General features: G+C 35.0%; 1 protein-coding gene across 7 annotated transcripts in view; it reads right to left on the bottom strand.

The window, feature by feature from the left end:
• PPP4R1 (protein phosphatase 4 regulatory subunit 1) overlaps nucleotides 1-20,382 on the bottom strand; it is a 68,319-nt gene that overhangs the window by 11,838 nt on the left and 36,099 nt on the right. For all 7 annotated transcript variants that reach the window (XM_033087246.1, XM_033087247.1, XM_033087249.1 and 4 more), the window contains 4 exons: nucleotides 17,432-17,559; nucleotides 9,463-9,986; nucleotides 3,705-3,877; nucleotides 2,318-2,413 (listed from right to left, as the gene is read on the bottom strand). In XM_033087246.1, the coding sequence (XP_032943137.1) occupies nucleotides 2,318-2,413; nucleotides 3,705-3,877; nucleotides 9,463-9,986; nucleotides 17,432-17,559 (921 nt within the window). The remainder of the gene's footprint in view (nucleotides 1-2,317; nucleotides 2,414-3,704; nucleotides 3,878-9,462; nucleotides 9,987-17,431; nucleotides 17,560-20,382) is intronic.

The raw sequence follows: 20,382 nt of genomic DNA, 5'->3' as shown, positions 1-20,382 counted from the left end.
GGTAAACTTATTTTTAAATGTATGAATTTAATATAGCTTCTCAAATAGCAGAGAAACACCAATCTCAAAATTTCACTTATCTAATAACTGAAAAGAGGTAAGAAAAACACGGTAAGAGGAATGCATATGAGTGTATTAAATAAAATTCACTCCAGGAGAAAAACAATGAATAAAATCTTAAAACAGAAAGCCGCTTAAAGGACAATTAGAACTGATTACTAAATTTAAAAGACACATTAAAAATAAAACCAGCACCTTTCAATGTTGGCAAAGATCATAAAGTTTGATATAACCTAGTTAAACAGGCACTTTAAAAAATTCTAACCAATATGTATTTTAAGAAAAACAGTACCATCCACCTTCATATGGAAATTCAGCAATTACCTATAAAAATTTAAAGTGTATATACACCTAACCATTTGTATAAATATGAGAAAAAGAATGCATACAATATTGGTTATGCGTGTATAGCTTTGGAAGGATATACAAAAGAAAGGTAAAATTGGTTGCTCTGGGGGAAGCAAATGGATGGTAGAGGAGAAAAATTGAGAAGGAAATATCACTAAATGCCTTTGTACTTTTTGAATTTTGAACTATGTGAACTTATCTATTTTTTTAAATAAAATTGAAATAAATTCATTAAAAGAACGAGACAATCCATACGTATTGACTTGAAAATATATCTACAATGTAAATGGTGAAAGCATGTTTTAAAACAATATGAATACTGACTCCATTTTTAATAAATAGAAAAATAAAAAACATACACCGTTTCACCTCAGAAATCTACTTACAATAATATATATATAGTTCCAGAAGAAACAACATACATAATTATGATGAACGTAACACTGCCTGTAATATGGTAACAAACTAAACCTGGAGCACATAAGGAACTACTACAGTTACAGCACCTTCTTCTAATGGAGCACGACACCAGGCTGTTCGCATGCTGTGCTGCTGTGGGGAGGAGGGAGTCCTATGTGCTCATACAGAAAGATCTCCAAGACACAATTGTTTTTAAAAAAGAGAAAAAAGGCAAAGCACAAAGTATCATATTCCGATTACATGAACATATTTTCCCACATTAAAATCACTAAAATAGGGCAGCCCAGTGACTCAGATGGTTGGAGCGCTGTTCACCTAACACAGAGGTCGCTGTTTCGATTCTAGTGAACTGCGCCCTCTACAGCTAGATTAGTGAACAACGGCTCCACCTGGAGCAGGGCCGCCGTGAGCTGTTCTGAGCTGCCCTGAGAAGCCAGCAGCTGGTGTGGGCAGCGGGCAGCTCAGCCAGGTAACGCGCAATGCTCGTAATACCAACATGGGCCAAGTGAGCTGCGTTCTCCACAACTAGACTGAGAACAACAATGGCTTGACTCAGAGCTGGGGGGAAAGAGGGAAGGAAAAAAAACCCTCTAAAATTGGAGGGCAACTTGTCACTGAAGGCACTTTATAATGGCTTTGATCCATTTTTTTCATGTTTTTATCTCTGAAATCGAGCTGCATCTTAGAGTTCTTGGCAACTTAGGTATTTTGACATACCTTGATATGATGGTATGATTCTATTTGTCTTTGAAAGACAAAAAGGGGTACATACATGTTTATATACCCACAATAAATTTATGAAGAAGTACAGAAGGAACTGTGATCTGTGGTAACTCTGAATGAAGAATGGGATTACAGGTGGGAAGAGGAAGGTTTTTACTTATATTTTACTCCATTATTTGAATTTTCGTATTGAAAGTGTGACATGTGCGGCTGTGTGCTGCTGTGGGCTACCATGTGCTGCCATGAGTGGCCGGTGGCCAGTGTGAGTGGCCGGCAGCCAGCGTGAGTGGCCGGCAGCCAGCGTGAGTGGCCGGCAGCCAGTGTGAGTGGCCGGCAGCCAGTGTGAGTGGCCGGCAGCCAGCGTGAGTGGCCGGCAGCCAGCGTGAGTGGCCGGCAGCCAGTGTGAGTGGCCGGCAGCCAGTGTGAGTGGCCAGCAGCCAGTGTGAGTGGCCGGCAGCCGGCGAGACCTGCCATGAGCTGCCGTAAGTAGCCGACCAGCGACTGGCAACCGACTGCCTCAGCCCGGAGGAGCGCAAGGCTCATAATACCAGCATGGGCCAGGGAGCTGTGTCCTACACAACTAGACTGAGAAACAACGGCTTGAACGGAGTGGGGGGCGGAGGGAGGTGGAAAAACGGGGGAAAAAAGAAAGGGTGACACACTAAGTTTTTTAAAAAATATCATAAAATAGAACAAATTTAGTGAGAAATGAGTTTAAAACAGGAATTAACACCCACACCAAATAAAAGCATTTTTTGTCACTTACTTGTACTTTAGATCTCCTTTCCTCATCAGGGCTAAAACTACTATTGGTGCTCAAGTCTGAATCATTATGAATATAGCGAAGGGTCGAGTCCATATTCTGTTAGGAAAAAATATTTACTTAAAGAACTGTCCTGTCTTGTAAGTTTCCTTTATTTAACCTATCTCACTAAGTTACTTACCTTTCAAGACTGCCAAAGACAGACATTCTTCATGCTTTTAAAAGTTCATAAACATACCTAAGGCCTCATAAGAACTTCACCTACCTTAAATCAAGCTTGCTAAATGTATGAAACTGAATTTTTGAATGAAAGTAATTAAAAATTTAGAAGTTTGAAATTACCCAAATATCTAAAATTAGCTTATTTATAAAAATAGTATTTAAAGGGTGCTTTCAGTCAACTGTTTTAGAGGCCTTGGGATGTCATATGTAGTTTTTCTTCTACTGTTTCTATTCTTGCCTATTTTTAATTTCACAAATGTACATTTTTAACAGCCACACCCCCAAACAAACAAAACACCTTCCCAAATGCAGAGATATCACAGTTTTCAAATCTCCAAATAAGTGGTCAGGGTTTCATTCTGAACCACTGATATTATTATACAAGATTTCTAACTATACTAGGTATCATTGAACAAAAAACAAAAACGGAAAGGTTTGTGAACCTTTAAGACCCACTAAAGGTCTGAGAAACCTCTTGCTCTCCCCAGTGTATGTATGTAGGCACTCTTTCCTGAGCTTTTCATTCAAGCCACTGTGATTAGTGACCATTTCATTCTGGCATTCAGTGGCATATTCCTTTTCCCTGTTTATATGAACAAGGGATCAGAAATACTGAGACTAAACGATGCTGGCTTGGTGGGATGTAGTAAGAAACTAAGAAAGGATCATACAGAACAGCTCCAAGGACACCGCGAAGATGATGCTAGTAACAGTACCCACCCTCACACTCCACAGTCCAGATAATGTCACTGGCCCTCCGCAACATGGCCTCAAGTCCCGATCTTCTGCTCAGAATACTGTGTTGCTTGCTGCAGTGAAATGGTCCGATCAGAAACAAAGCACCTCTCCAAAAAGAAAAGGAAGAGTTAATTATTCTTGATAAAGGGCTTTGTTTCCAGTAAGACTATTTCACTGCAGTGAGCCACATTAACATTGAGGCTACTAAAATGACCACGTAGACAGCACTTTTTACCAAGCATTGAACATGACACTAATGTCACATAGATAGGATGTGGTGACAGTTACTTTCACTTTATGCAAATGGGAGAGCTGAGAAAATCAGCACCAGAATGTACTAACTAGAAAGTGATTAGTTACAACTACTTCCCAATAAAACAAATCTAATTCAAACTGCTCTCACTTGACAAACACTTTATGAGTTTGTTACCTCAACAGCATTGCTGATTAAAGGCACGGAGGCATCATGATTTATTTTACAGTTTGGTGGCTCACTGACACCCAGCTCATCTTGCACATCACTTTTCTTTCCTGCATCGCTGGCTTCTTCGCGTGCGTCCAGACTGGAAGCACGCAGCGCTGCAGACAGCACGTCCACTTGCGCTATAAGCAGAACAGGGAAAGGCAAATAAGCAGAATTACAATATGCTTGCAAGTTTTTTCTCCGTTTGTATTATATGTTAACAATGAAATGTATACTTTTTTGACACTGCCACCAAAAAGCTGAAAAAAACCTCTACCGTGGTAAATCATTAGTCCTCCAAGAGAAAAAGTAGAACACTAATATGCTTTCATGGGATTAAAAATGTTTATCCACTACTGAACATTATTCTGCGTTAGTATGAAAACAGGAAGGCTATCTAGTTTTGGAGGTACCTCCAGTTTATTAAAAGGAGTCAATTTCAGTGTCAGTTAACTATATTTTGGTAGTGCATGAATCAAACTTACAAGGCTTACTTACTAAGCTATTTTAGCAGAAGAGCAGTCACACAAACCCTGCCAACATAAAACAATGGTAATTACAAAGATTTTTGTTGCAGTTACATTTAAGCATCTCATATCTTATTCCAGTTTATTATTCTCTATTTTTGAAAATGAAATCAGTGCCTTGTCCCAAACACAGGGATCCCAAATGAGCACTGTCTTATTTGCAGCAAATCAAAATGACTTACCAAAAAGTGGTTCTTAAATCTGGCAAATAGCACTGCCTATGTTTGAGTTAAACCTTCTTTATAAAAGTGATTCAAACTCAAATAAGGCATTCTTCTTTCCCCCAAAATGAGAACTTTAGCAAAAAGTATTGTTTAATATTACTTCAAGTAACAATCTACCTGAATGCTCAAAAATATAAAAATTTATAAAATTTTAACTTCAAATTTATTTAGTACAAAAATGACAAGGTGTGCACCTACTTAAAGATTATAAGAAAAGCAATCAGATAACGATTTTATTAAGATAACCTACTACTATACTGACACATTTATACAATTTTAGTCTAAGTATATCAGGTACCTGGCAATAGAGATACAGTAAACATACAGAATGAGGTTTCTATTCTATATTAGGTCATTATTTGCTAAATTAAGTAAGCAAATTGAAGGTGTTTAATCATGGAAAGTTACTCATGAAAAGTATCTTCATTCTTTTGAGTATTTCAACAGCAATGTGTACTAACCCTTTTAATCACTTTGGCTATTTAATCAGTTAGAATCTTTTAAGTTTCCAAAGTGAAATCAAAATAGTACTAAAGGAGACCGCACAATACATAAAAGTTAAAATGTTTTGTCCCGCATAAAATGCATGGGTGTGTGTGTTTGGGGGTGTGTGTGGGGGGATGATCCCTAACGCATCTCTATTCTGTTCCCAGGGAAGTAATTAATAAATCAGAGCCATTCACAGAAAATGCTTTACAGAGAACATCTGTCTCTAAATGGACTACATACTTCTATTTGTCTATGTTAATTTTCATCTTTAGGTTTGTATGTTCATGAAAGTTTAAATAAGCTACACTTTGAATTTAGTTTCGTCAAAATATTGATATAAAAGATCATTGAGGTAGAGACTAACGCTTTCTCAGGAAACCTGATGCTTCTATTCCCCATCAGAGAATGAGGTGGTATCTATTTAATGCTTAGATAATGAGTAAATTTTGGTAGGATATACCACCACGACGAATTTAAGAAAACTGAACACATAGGTCTTTATTAAGATCTCCATTTTCTTACAATCTTGACTGAAATCCCAGGAACCAGAGATAATTTAACCACAGATTTGTGAAGAAAGTCTGTAGTGGTTTATGCTCAGGAACCACCATCTGGAAACTTAGAATTTTACTCCCTCCCTGAAGAAGCTGGTACAGCTGAGTTACACACCTTTATAATCCCTAACTCTTCCACAAATTATATTGGTGATTAGTCACAAATTCCTAACAATTTATTGCTTTCAGTCAGTGACAATATGATTTTTCTGACTGTCAAAAGGTCCCAATTCTTCCAGTGGGCCCAAATTGGAAAGAAATGTGTATTTTGTGAGCTTAGGCAGTTTTTCCTTTTGTAGTCTATGAACCCAGCTAGGGTAAATCAATAATTCTACTTGGTCACTGTTCAAATTCAATCCTGAATCAGCTTGGCAATCCTAAATGTCAGGGATGTGAAACTGTCCTGAACAAAGACAGAAAAACATCAAATTCCCTAGGTAAGTAATTTGGAAAAAAGGATCTCTTATACCTTCCTCATATTTTACCACTTCCCTATTTGGCCTTTCATGTAGGATCTATTCTGTCCTATAACTGAGAATGGACTTTTCTTTTCCTGACAGGAGTATTTCATTCTAGTTTGTGGTAACAGTTAAATTTTTTGGCCAAAAACTCACAAAGAAAAAAAACATCAATGCTTTGAGGAAGGTAAGAGTTAAATTAGCAAGACTATGAAGCAAAGTCTGCCTTAAAAGAAAAAACCCTAAGTCTTGCTATTTTTTCCCCATGATATTTCCCACCCAAAAGTAATAAGCGTAAAGAACAAGTGGCACAGAGGCTTGCAAAAGCTGAAATTCGACTTCTTAGATGCCCTAAGATAGTTTCTCTAGGCAGAGCCTCCCCAGATTTTACGGCCTGACAAAAAAAAAAAAATTAAAAAAAATTACACATAAAACATAACTAGTTTAGTCCCTGGTAAGAACTTAGTTTCCAATTTTGGATTAAAGTTCTGCCTTTTAAAAAAGTAGACATTTTCTAACAGTTTGAAAGAAATGACTGCCCACAATGGCAGAATTAGAAAAACAAAAGTACCCAAAACTAAGGTATACCGTTTTAAAAATTCAAAATACCTTCTTATACAGTGGAAAATTAAGGCATAGAAAATTAATTTTCAACTATGAAATTAAGATGGATTAAACACACCCTCAGATTTCGATAAAATCGAATGATTAAGAATTCTGTAGCCTAAGCATAAAATCCCCAACACTGCCCACCTATGTTTTACTGTAGGCAGTTTATGTACTGTCTCGCCCTTTGTGCTCACTGGGGCTGGGATTTTTGTCTGGTTTGTTGCTGCTATGTATTTAGTGTCTAGGGGAGTATCTGATACACAACAGACGCTCAGTAAGTAACGCTGAATGAATGAATAAATAAATCAATGGATATGTTATGAAAGTATCCTTATGGACAGAAAGAACATGACAAATTTATAAGACATAGTAGGTTTAAGAGGTAAATTAGAAAGAAAATTGATTAAATGACAATGTAGTATTTGTGTTGAAATCTCTCAATTGAGCCCTGTAAATTTATAATACGATTTTAAGTCAAACATGGTATTAGCCATCTTCTGAAACGCAAAGTCATATATTGAAACTTATATGTACATGTAGGTCTTTTTAAAAAGCAAACTATGCATATTACTTTTAGCTGATTTGTTAAAAAGAATTAAAGTAGCTTATTCAACATTTCATATTTGTTAAGTGCCTACTATGTGTCAGAGAACTAGAAGGTGCTATAAACGAGAGTTTCCAGAACAGGCTTAATTAAAGCCTTTTTCCATAAAAATGGAGTGTAAGAAAAAGTATGAAAGTTATTGAAGTTTCATCAACTGAATAAAACTTAAGTTGATAAATTATATAAAGCTTATTTAAACAAAAATCTAACCACTGTAAAGACAAACAGTTATCAAGATTTGACTATCCTCAGTTGTGAACATCCTTAGTTTTAGGTATAATTCTCTGCATCTCAGTTCTCCTCGTCTGGGGATGGAAGAGAGTAAGAGGGATGGAGGGAGACTAAAAAGGCAAGATTTTGATGAAGATTCTAATTTGTCAAACAAAACAAAAACCTCGGTACTTGCTTCATCATTAAGCTGTCATAAAATGCAGAATGCTGGTTCAAAGGGGTAAAAATCAGTGAGAGAAGCCACAATTGAGGAATGAGCAAAGAAAGTGAAACTGTGAGGTTTTCATAAAGAATAATCTACAAGAGATTAAAAAATAGGATATGCTACTGAAAATATTCAGTCCTCTGTTCTTGCCTTTGTTTCAGAATGTAATAAAAAGGAACGAACTACTGATACATGAAACAAGGATAAATCTCAAATACGTTACGCTAAGTGACAGAAGTCATACTCAAAAAGGTTTGCATCAGTTGATCCTATGTATGTGGCATTTTGCAAAAGGCAAAATCATAGGGACAGAAAACAGATCAGAGGTTGCTACATGCTGCGCATGAAAGAAAGGACTGACTAGAAAGGGGGATATGGGAACATTCTGGGGTGATGGAACTGTTCTGTGTCTTGACTGTGGTGATAGTTACACACAACTGTATGTTTGTCAAGTCTCATAGAAATGTCTGTTCAAAAAGCTAAATTTTACTGATAGAAATTATGCCCCAATAAACCTAAAAAAAAAACAAAAGTTAAAAAAATGAAACTGGCCATCTACCAGTTAAGTTAAAATAACTTTCAACAATCAAGGATATGAATTTGCCTCCTCAAATCAAATCATTTAATTTTTCTCCAAGTGCAAAATTGTAATAGACTATCTTTTTTTTTTCCTTTAAGGAGGGCTCAGCTCACAGTGGCCCATGCAGGGATCGATCCGGCAACCTTGGTGCTACCAGCACCACCCTCTAACAAACTGAGCTAACCAGCCACCCCCTGTAATAGACTATCTTTTAAAAAATCATGGTAAATTAAAGGCAAATAAACTGCCAACTTAACCACCCACCACTGATGTAATTTTCAAAGTTTAAATACAAGGTTTTATATGTTTTAAAAGGATACTGAAGATATCACTTTATTTACTTTAAAAATGGGTATTTACCAGCAATGAGCAAACGAATAGTTTATAAATTTTAGCTTTTGGAACTAACAAGGCCAGAAAAAAACCCACAAAGAGATATTAGTTCTGAAGACTTGTAATTATGGGATTTTTCAAAATTGTTTTTGTTTTAAATAACATCTCAAGTTCACAGAATAAGGTTTTGAGAGTCATTAGGAAGGCCTTCGTCTTCAAAGCAGCAGAAAGATAACATGTGCATCAGGTTCTAGCCCCATGGACCTAACACCACTTCCCAACCAGCAGAACAATGGGACTGCTTCAGGACATCACGTTTCCCACAATTTAGAACACGTACTGCACTTCGTAAGAGGCAACTTTTGATTTTAACATAGAACAACTTTCAAGACTATCATTCACAATGAAAGAATCTAGGTGATACACATGTAACTCAATGGAAAAAAGTCAAAACTGAGGAATTAATCAATTCTTGTAGATGTCTACAGCTCTTAAAACAACATATTCCATAAGAAAATCTGTATTTCTGTCTACAGTTAATAGACTATATATAGCCCTTCCTTAAAAAAACACCACCATTTCCATTCCTATTTTATAAAAAAGCTAATGAGACCCAGAGAAGAATAGTTAAGGCAGAACAAGATGTAAAATTGTTAAACATTGTTTGAATGATTGCCAAAATTTCAGCTAGAGTGATCCATGTTATCAACAATTCTGTGTATACTACAGTTAGGAACACAGTGATGAGTTTATCTAAATGAAATTTCCTAAAAATCAGATATTTATCAAGACATGACATGATGATAATGGTCCACATAAATTTTTTTAAAGGCAATTTTTCTGGAAAAAAGATCAAAAAAGAACATTCTATATCAACTTTAGAATAAAGAACTTGATTGAATCTTCCATACCTTTAACATCTGGATCATCAATATGTGGCTCTAGATTTTCTATCATTTCTTCAAGTTCCTTTCTGGTGGCCATAGTTATGTTTGAAGAACTTGGCATGGTGACTTCGGGTGTTTCTTCTGGTCTCTCTGGGCTGAGTTTATTCCCAGATCCCTGCTCAAGCTCTATATCTATATCTATTTCAGGAAGAGGAGTCCTCCAGAAATGGAAGGAGTTGTACAATTCCTGATCTATGAGAGCTGAATCTTGTGAATTGGTGCCAACCTCTGGCCATAATGTGGACTTGTAGTTACCAGGCTTTTTATCATTTTCATTACTAGCTGCTTCCTGATGAGAGTCTGAGGACAAAGTACAAAATAAAGACCTGTCCACTGGAACACTTATTTCACCTGGAGATTTCCTAGATGTTTCAGCACAATCTTCCATCGTGTTTTCCAGTTTGATACTGGAATTACTAATATTGGGATCTGAAGGAACATCCTCTGGCCTGAGTTGTACATCCTCTGGGACTTCTTGATCTCCGATACTTTTATTGTTTCATTTATTATTTATTGTTTCATTTGGGGGGAAAAAATGAAAGTATAAAAATAATTACTGAAAAAAAATCAATAAAGGATATTATATAAAGCATTTTGACATGTTAAATATTAAAAATTACAGATTATCCATACAAATTGAGTAGTTTATGTAAATTACTGGTAATGCTTCTTTTTCCATCAGTTGTTCTGTGTTCAGAGATGTAAACATCTGTTAAGCCTAAGTCTAGATATTAAAGCATTAGATGTTAGTTGGAGAAGATAAAAGTTAAGAATCCTGGGATTCTACAATACCACGATAATTTCCTAAATAAATAAGTAATAGTAGGAACATAAATTCCTACAATGTATTTTAAGATTCATTTAAAAAATTATCTGATTTTTTTTAGGATTATGGTATTGCCACTCTGTTCCAATGACATACTGAAAAGTTGAGAATTAAAACCTATTTGCTTACATAAAAAAAAACAATAAAAAACAACCTCTATAGCATTACAAAAGATCTTATTTTATTTACTATCTCACAAAATATTATTACAACCTACTTATGTATTTTAAGTAAAAAGTTATTTTTAATTTTTCCAGTTTCTAGTTCTACTCCAAGGTTTTCCCAAAATGGAGTCATGACCTAATTGCTAAGGACAGATGGTACAAGTTCCTAAATTAAAACCCACTGATTACCGCCATCCACTATATAAACTAAAGTACTACAACAAGTTTTGATGTTTATCCCCTACATTTTATTAAATTCAATTATATTTAGCAAATATGTATTGAGCACCTACTAGGAGCCAGGAAATGAAACAGTTTTTGAGGATTCATACTCAAGTGAGATGCACATCTTGCTCCTGAGATTATAATTAGAGGCAAATAGGAAAAGCGAATTTATAAGCAAATAATTGCCAGAAAGAATGGTAAATACAAAAGTATGAACACTGAACACACAAGGTACAGATGAAAATTGAAATTAAAAGGTTTTAGAGGAAATGATATGAATTGTGTTTAGAAGAACCAATAATGCTTATGAGGCTAGGGGAAGAAAATGTACTGAAAGAAATAGCATATGCAAAGGGTGGTAGAGGAGGTATAACACTTTCAGAAAACAGCAATGAGTTTATTATGGCTAAGAAAAGGAAATGATGGACAACAAGGATGAAAAACTGCAGAAACCACTGCATTCCATACTAAATACCTCTGGAATTAATCCTACAGGCTACAGGAAATAAAGTAGGAATTAAGAGACTTACATTTTTAGATGTGTTATTTTTGAAAGACCAGTCTGGAAGCAGTATAGAAAATTGGTTGGAGGTCAAACAGGAGGCAGAAATATAGAGCAGGTGAGAGATAGTGATGACTTTCTGAATGAAGGCAGTGTTTTGGGGGCTACAGAAGAAATAAACACATTCATATGATGATAAAACCAATCAGATTTGTTGACTTATAGCATGCTGGAGATGAGAAACAAAAAAGGAAATTTGGAAAGATTTCCAGATTTCTGGCTACAGCAACTGATTAGATTAGGGGTGTCCAAACTTCGGCCCGTGGGCCGCAGATCCACTGTTAATTGGCCCACAGCAAATTCCAAAAATATATTTAGTTTACTTAAATAAACCAGGTGAGGCAATACGTACTTCACCTCGAGTGAGTGGCCCGGCTGTTTGTGTATTTTACCGCATATGGCCCTTGGTGAAAAACGTTGAAAAAAGTTTGGACACCCCTGGATTAGATGCTGGTACAAAACGCAAACAGTTTAACGAGAGAGCTAATGAGTTCCAGTTTGGATAGGCTGAGTTAGGTAGCTATGTTGAAAGTGGTGGTGATATCCATGCGAAACTGGCCGGACACTGGAGGCAGATTTGGAGGTCATCAACTCAGAGGGACATGTGTAGGGCTCAGATGTGTGTGATGCAAGAAATACGAATGAAGGAAAACACGACAGTCATAGAATAACAGAGTGAAGGCATTTTTCTTGTATAAAAAGGTGGTAAAGATGAGCATATTTTTAGGCTTAGAGAAAGAGGTTATAAGAGATGAAGGAACTGGAGACACAGATTTATGAAACAACTGATAAAGCAGAAAGATGATGGGCTCTAGAACACAGGTGGACCGATGAAGAGATACCTCTTTCTAAGAAACATGAAAGAAAAGGAAGGATGGATATGTAGGTAAATATGTAAGGTGAGTGTGGGGAAAAAAATTAAAGGTGCTCCCTTGAAACATTGTGCCTTTACATATAAACAGCAAAAGATATTAAACAGAAGGCCTGCCAGGACAGTGCCAGGACTGTGCAAAAGGAAGGTGACGTTGACACTTATGTAATATCCCAGCTGAACAGCCACCTTAAATGTTCTCATGAAATTATCAATTTCCCTCTGATTAGGCTTTATCTCATAGCAATGTTCACATTATTTTCAGAAATCTGTTTTAAAAACAGGCTATGTTGATTTTTAAAAAGTTTTTAAATACAGATAAAAATATTTAATAAGTCATCTGAAAACATACCACACTGATAGCATTTTCAATTCTTATGTTGCCCTTCCATTCTTATTTCTATAAAATATATAGTATGCATATATAATAAAATTGTTACAACTATGAAAATATTTCACTACAAGTTCTTAAGATTTTTATCTCAACACTGGCATTACATTAATATAAAACTCCAAGCTTTTTAAGGACTCAGATTCCACTTTATTCATAAAAATGAGGGATTGGCCTAGATGGCCTATAAGATCCTTTCCCTCTCCCAAATAGTTCTTGAACCTAGTGCTATTATGCAAAATAAATGCCTTCCATACGTGTATGAATTACAGTGGTATCTCGATTTTCGAACATAATCCGTTCCGGAAGACCGTTCGAGTTCTGAAACGTTGGAAAACAGCCGACAGCTAGGCCTCAGGATCTTGCACTCAGAGGAAGCCGCGTGACATGTTCGACTTCCGAGGCGTGTTCAAAACCTGAAGCATTTACTTCCAGTTTATGGCATTTTAAACCGAAATGTTCGTCAATGGAGACGTTCGAAAACCGAGGCACTCCTGTATATAATATTTTCCAATCATGTTGTTCTTATTAAAAGATATTTAGTCTCTTGTTTAAAGAACATTAGTGGCATAATTGGTAAAATTTGAATGAAGTCTCTAGATTAGATGACAGTATTGTATATATGTAATTTCTTAATTTTGGTAGACTGTGTGGTTATGTATTATTGTGATTTGAGGAAATACAGTGAAATATTTAAGGAAGATAAAAAGAGTATCATGTCTAAAACTTATTCTCAAAGAAGTCAGAAAAAAATAAAGGAAATATGGTGAAATGTCAGTATTTGGAGAATCTGGGTAAAAGGTATATGGGATTCTTTGTGCTATTTTGCAGTTTTTCTGGTATCATTCAAATTATATTTAAAAAATTATGAACAGGTATTGTTTGGTGGGGATGAGGAACAAATGGGTAAAACCTATTAAGACTTCATCTAGCATCTAATGAATTTAAGAAAGTTCCATTTAAAATATACAAAAAGAACACAACTAAAAGGCCATTTAGTATATAAAACTATTCTAAGGGCTGAAGTTCCTTGACCACTATTTCACCTTAGCATTCAGATTAAATTGTAATACTAAAATTAATTAAGACTATTAAATTTTAATATTCTTAGCAGCAAAAACAAAGAATGACCAAATCATTCTATTTGTCTAATGTAAAATTACTAGTTTGTCCAAACTTCAAATTCTTAGTAGTTAAAGAGACAAAAATTTTCCTTAGAATCAATTCTGGCAAGAATTACTACATGTATGAATAACAGTTGCTTCAAAATGTCAAAAATATAAATTCTCTAAATATTGATTTTTCCTGGAGCTGGATAACAGTCAATGGCAAAATTCTGACATTTTTAACTGTCAGATTTCTAAATACCATTATATAAGCAAACAGTGTTTTGAAACTCGAGGAGACATGATTCTACATAATGAGAGAATGACTATCCTAGCTCCTATGAGAGTGTAGGTAACGAGCACCAGAGGGTAAAGCAGAATTTCTCTCAAAAAGAACCTTAAGTTTTCTTTAGTGTCTACATAGTTCACAATTAATATCCTCAGAGTTACTGACTAGGAACTGAGACCACAGGCCTAAAAAAATAAGTACTTATATGTATTTCAAAGAGAAAATGACCTATAGAACATCTGGTTAAAGAAGCAGAAAAATGGAAAGAACACTTTCCAAGATACAGCTTTCAAGTACTGTGAATTAACTAAATGAAGTTTAACAGCAGTGAAATACTGGTGAATTTGTACCAATAACAATCAATTTGACTTTCACATAATTGGCATTAAGCAAAACTGACAAAAACTAGCATACTAGTTTTTTAGTTACTTAAGGCTTTTTCAGTTACTTAAGACTTTATTTTCAAAATAAACATATTAATAAAATAAATACATTATTTCCTTATAATAATTCACTCAAGATTTGTTATGTGCAACCTACGTGCCAGGCCCCTAGAAGGTGTTAGTATACAGAGAGATAAAAAACTAGATAGTTACACCAGATTGACTTGTGGTTTACTGGGTGATATATGCAAATACACAACTGAAAAGATATGATTAAAAATTAGTGCTCTCATTGCAGTCCTACTGACAGCCAAGATGCAAAAGCTGTGAATTTCCTGAAAAACTAATGGAAAGATTCTCAGATGTATCGAGTTTAGAGACAGCAAACACGCTGACACTGACTTTGTTAAATGAGGTATGAATGGAATAGGAAGGGCTTCCCAAACAGAAGCAGGAAGAACCCAAAGGACATAATGTATTCAAAAAACAGTGTAATTGTTGGTTTGACTTAAAAAGAGAATGCTTATTTTACATAATTTAGAAATTCAAATTTGAATGTTTAATTCTGCTTCTGTAAATAGCCTTTATTTTATTAACACCTTCAAAGAACCATTACTAGGGCTCAGTTGGTTAGAGCAGAAGCTCTGAACAACAGGGTTGCCAGTTTCATTCCCACATGGGCCAGTGAGCTGCGCCCTCCACAACTAGACTGAAGACCATGAGCTGCCAAGGAGCTTCCAGAGGGGTGGCCAGATGGCTCAACTGGTCAGAGCACGAGCTCTCAACAAGGTTGCCAGTTTAATTCCTGCTTGGGATGGTGGGCTGAGCCCCCTGCAACTAAAGACTGAAAAACGGTGACTGGACTTGGAGCTGAGCTGCGCCCTCCACAACTGGATTGAAGGACAACAACTTGGAGCTGATGGGCCCTGGAAAAACACACTGTTCCCCAATATTCCCCAATAAAAAATTGAAGGAAAAAAAACGAACCATTACTAGCCTGATCGAGGGTGAGTGAAACATAAATTTTGTATATAAAGTCAGATGTTTATAATCAATAAACGCTTCAAATAGTGTTAATTGATATTAAATGATTCCAGGGTCAGATGAAATAATATATAATAAGTAAGTAGTAGTGGAAATATATTGCCGAAACCTTCCCCACTCTGAGATATTTGAGAAATCTGAATTCTAAAAAACTAAGAGGACCTTGAGAACACGAACCAAGTTTTCTATTTCTATTAATATTTACAGGAGCTGGTTCTTAGTAGGTGCTCAATTAATTTTCGGACAATCAATCAATCTTAATTAACAAAACAATTCTAACAAAGCTTAAACCAAAAGCCAGTGAAGTATTAAAGAGGTTGAACAAACTAATGATTCTAATAATGTGTAGGATAACTCTTCTTGAAGTTAGGAAATTAAACTACACAAAATCTTTTACAAAAGTGTAACACAACTCCTTCCTTAGCCAGAAACTCTCTGTTCCCTCCCCTACACCATTAACACAATTCAATAGTCTAATAATATAGTGAAAATCCAATTCCATAAATAGTATTGACTTGACATTAAGACATACCTCATTACAATGGAAGAGAAATTAAGATTTGTAGCTAAAAGATAACTACCTTTAAATAGCTCTTCCAATAACGTCCTATACCAGCAGTCAGTAAACTACTGGCCACGCTATCCACACCAACTTTCGTCAACAAGGTTTTAGTGGACCAGAGCCAAGCCCATCTGTTTATGTATTGTCTGTCTATGGCTGCTACACAGTGCAAAGGCAGAGTTGAGCAGTAGTGACAGAGAGCGGAAATATTAATTATTTGGCCTTTTACAGAAAGTTTGCTGACCCCTGTCCTATATAATTCTCTGTAAATTTTTGTTTTCACTTACTAAACTCTAACTTTAAAAATAAATAAAAGTTGCATAATAATCTTTGTACAAATTTGATAGTGAAAAGGTACACTGACTTTAAAAATGAAAAACAGATAACACCCCACCCCCAATCATTGTTTTTGTGAAACTCCTTGTAGCAGCTGTTTTCAAAAGAAATGATAAACTTTGCTTGCTAGGAAGGTAGGTTTAGTGATTTTTCTTCCTTTACAAAAAACAGTACCTCAGGTTTGTTTGGCTATTCAGCAGGACAGTAGGAGAACGGGCAAAAAGGTAAAACAAGGCAGCAGAGAAGAAAGGAAGAACTGCCAAATCAAAACACCAAGAAAGCAAATATCACAGTATCAAGACCTACAGAAGAAAATGTCCATTAGCATCATGACAAGGGAGGGACAAGACACTATGGTAACTCAAGCATTACACTAGGGACTGTTTCAAAAACAGGTTACTCAATTATTTCAAGTGCATGCCTGTAAAAGTTTGTGCTTATTTCTCATGCACTAAGTAAGGTTTGAATTGTTTTTTCCATAAGTAAATATTATAATCAATTTAAAAGTCTAAAACTCAAATTTTTAAATGTAAAAAAAATTTAAAATAAAAATCAAGAGTTGTCCTCTTTAAGCTTCATTTTAAAATCTGTTGCCCTATTAGATTAATACACTTAAAATTGATATTCTAGTTAATAAGTATACTAATTTGGTGTTAATCATTAAATTACTTTCCCCTTCAATTGGGAGATTACAATCATCATTCTGTATACAGAGAATCCAAGGCCCACAATTAAATTAATTGACTGGAAGGAAAAATAATTGTAAGAAATGCACTATATACTAAAACATATCCTAAATTAAAAAAAAAAAAAACCCTTTAAATTAAATAACCATTACCTCATATATTCTAAATGTCAACACATGGTTTACTAGGTAAATAACTTATTAAATAAACTTATTTCAAACTATTATCAAATCTATCATTTATAGTTTTCTATGTGCCTGGCATCAAGTTCAGTGTCACGTGCATCTTCATCTACTCATCTAATATATAACCAACCAAAATGACGTTTAACAAATGTATTTAAAATAAAACGCTGTAAGAATATTTACCAATTTGTATAATCAAGGGAAACAGTACTCTCCAAAAAGAACGCTTATTATAAAATAGTGAAAATGAAAAAAATGTTCACAAGCAGTAAAACTGGAAAGCAAAGTTTTAAAAAATTGTACCTATTTTGGTCTTCTACTGCTGTATCTTCTGAACTTTTGCTCTCTTCTTTAAAATACTGGCCTGAGCTAGATGGATTAGCAAAAGTAGATATGAAAGGTCCCAGAGACTGAAAAGCTGCTTGGCGAACCTAGGAAGAAAAAAAGGACCGTAATAAAACATAAAAATACAGGATTATTAATAACCTACTTTCCACACACTGAATGAGGTATGTTTAAGACAGTAATTTTTTTTCTAAATGAAACCCAGATTCAGAACTATAAATCATTATTCAGCTAGAATTTAAAATTCTTTATAAACGATTTTCTCTTTTAATTTTTTTATCCTGGCTTGAATATTTAAACCATGAAAATATGAATATGAGATCCTATAAAACATTTACATGGAACAAAATTAAAGAAAGTCCTATAATGTTCTCAAGAATAAAAAGAATGAAGTCAAGATTTCAAACAGAAAATATAAAGCAATAAAGTCACAAAATGTGATAAATCCATTTAATGTTTTCAGGTAGGACATACTGCAATTTGTTCACTACAAGGTAGCAAGCAGGTGTACCAGAACTATATACATACTCATCAGAAATATAACATTGACAAAATATATTTCACTAAAATCTGGAAGCATATATTACTGTTATTAAAGAATGTCTCAAGTAGTAGAGCTAAAAAGTTTAGAGAATTTTATTTCATATCATATTCCTGTATTATGTTTGTAATCAAAATTTAAAAAACACATTTGGAAAGGAGAGGTTTCATGAGAGGAAGTAGAAGGATGGACATAATCTGACAAAGGTAACTATGATGGTGAAAACTACAAACCAATTTCTCTGAGATTATGCCTTTTTAGGCATAATAATACCTTTTCCAAGTTTTAAAATGAGGATTACATGCTTTGTGTAAATTATACAAAGGGAAAGATATGTATTATTTACTTGCTTGGAGAAGCAGTTACAAAGTTAATTCAATTGGTTAAAAAAAGGCTTGAATTATGTGATGATGGCAAAAAGAATAGTGTGTATATGTTAACTTACAGATTTTTTTCCCTTTGTATTTCCATAAAAGCATAAAGTTAACTTTTAAAATTATATGCACAAGTTTAGTCTACTCTGGATGTTGTTAAAACTCTGAGCTTATCTCAAATAGGCATAGGATTTATATACCTCAAATGACGTGAGATTTAAGGAATCCTTCATTTTAACATAAACATATTCCCAAATTAACAGGAAATACTGTATAACTCAGCCAAAACAATGACAAAGTAGTTAAAGTTTTAAAATGAAAACTTCAAATAAGCTACATAGTCTTTTCTAATAATCTTATACAAGGTACTATTAAAAACATTAAAGTAGTACTAAAGCTTTAACAGTCTTTCCCTCTATGTAGATTTTGTTTTGAAAATGAATGTGGTGAGATCCTGAGATCAACTTCTCACATGATAGTGCATGAAAGCGTGAGGACCTCAAGTGACCCACTCCCCAGTGAAATAGGAAAGAAAAGCCCACCATTCAACACCTCTGGAAATGGTCCTAAAGGTAAACAACAAATTAAGGAATATCTATTCAAGAAAATCCACAAAAATTCAGTTAAAAAAGCCGAAAGCCGGAGGTATCTGAAGCAAGACTAGCTCAGGGAGGCAGAGACTCCACTCCAGACTGCTGCAGCCAAGAACAGTGGACTCCCTCTCTCCCAGCCAGAGGCCTTTCAATGTTTCTCACTCTGCCACTAGCTACTTGTTACTCAGGCCAGGTCCTGGGCAAGTGCAGTGGAATGCTGAGGGCTCCCTTCTCCCACTTAACACCCATTCGTGTATTGGAGGCTCTACCTTGGATGTGGCTTATAATACTGAGGCCCCAAGAACCAGGACAGACAAGCCAAGAGAAACTCAATTTGCTGTCTGTTCCACTCCCACCAAAATGCTGACAGCCCAAGGGTGACTAAGGACATACCCAAAGCTGTGCTTCCTGGAAGGGGGCAACAAGAGTCCACACTAAAGTATTCTAGCCAGTCACTAAACAAACAAGCAAATAACAATTACAAGCCCCTGATAGGGGTATCAGTATCCAAATATGCTACAATATATTATCTAAAATGTCCAGTTTCTAACAGAAAATTACAAAGCATGAAAAGGAAAAAGTGTGATCCATACACTGGAAAAAAAATCAAGCAACAGAAACTGTGTGTGAGAGCAGTAAGATACTGGATTTAACAGAACTGGCAGAAAAAAGAATTAGTGAACTAGAGGTATATCAATGAAGTTATACAAGCCGAAAAACAGAGAGGAAAAAGGAAATGAGGAAAAATGAATAGAGCCTCAGAAAAATGTGGGGCACCATTTTAAGCACACCAACATGAGTGTAATGGGAATACCAGGAGAAAAGAGAAAACAATGTATTTGAAAGAAACAGACATTCGGGACAGGCCTATAACAAGAGATTAAATTGGTAATAAAAAAGACTACCCCAAAGGAAAGTCCAGGCCCAGATGGCTTCACTGCTGAATTCTACTAAACATTTAAAAGAGAATTACTACCAATTCTTCACAAATTCTCCCAAAACATAGAAGAATAGGAAACACTTCCCAATTTGTTTTATGAGGCCATTATTATCCTGATAACAATAAAAAAGAACGAAAAAACCCATCAAACAACAGACCATTATCTCTTATAATACGAATATAAAAATCCTTAACAAAATACTAGCAGAATCCAGCAACATATAATTATATGATCAAGTGAGACATCCCAGAGACTGAAGGTTTACCATCTGAAAATCATATGATATATCATATCAATATAATGAAGATGATTTAATTTGTATAGTAATTTTGACCAGTTTTTAAAAAAGTTAATACAGTTGTCTATTGTTTATTCCTAGAAGTATTAACAATAACATACCTTAAATTATAAATTTCTTAAATTTTGAAATCAAAATCATGTTTGCTGTAAAATGTATTAT

The sequence above is a fragment of the Rhinolophus ferrumequinum genome, chromosome 19 (genome assembly GCF_004115265.2).
Source record: "Rhinolophus ferrumequinum isolate MPI-CBG mRhiFer1 chromosome 19, mRhiFer1_v1.p, whole genome shotgun sequence".
NCBI lineage: Eukaryota > Metazoa > Chordata > Mammalia > Chiroptera > Rhinolophidae > Rhinolophus > Rhinolophus ferrumequinum.
The sequence above is the reverse complement of the archived record's forward strand: the minus strand, read 5'-3'. Positions and strand labels throughout refer to the sequence as shown.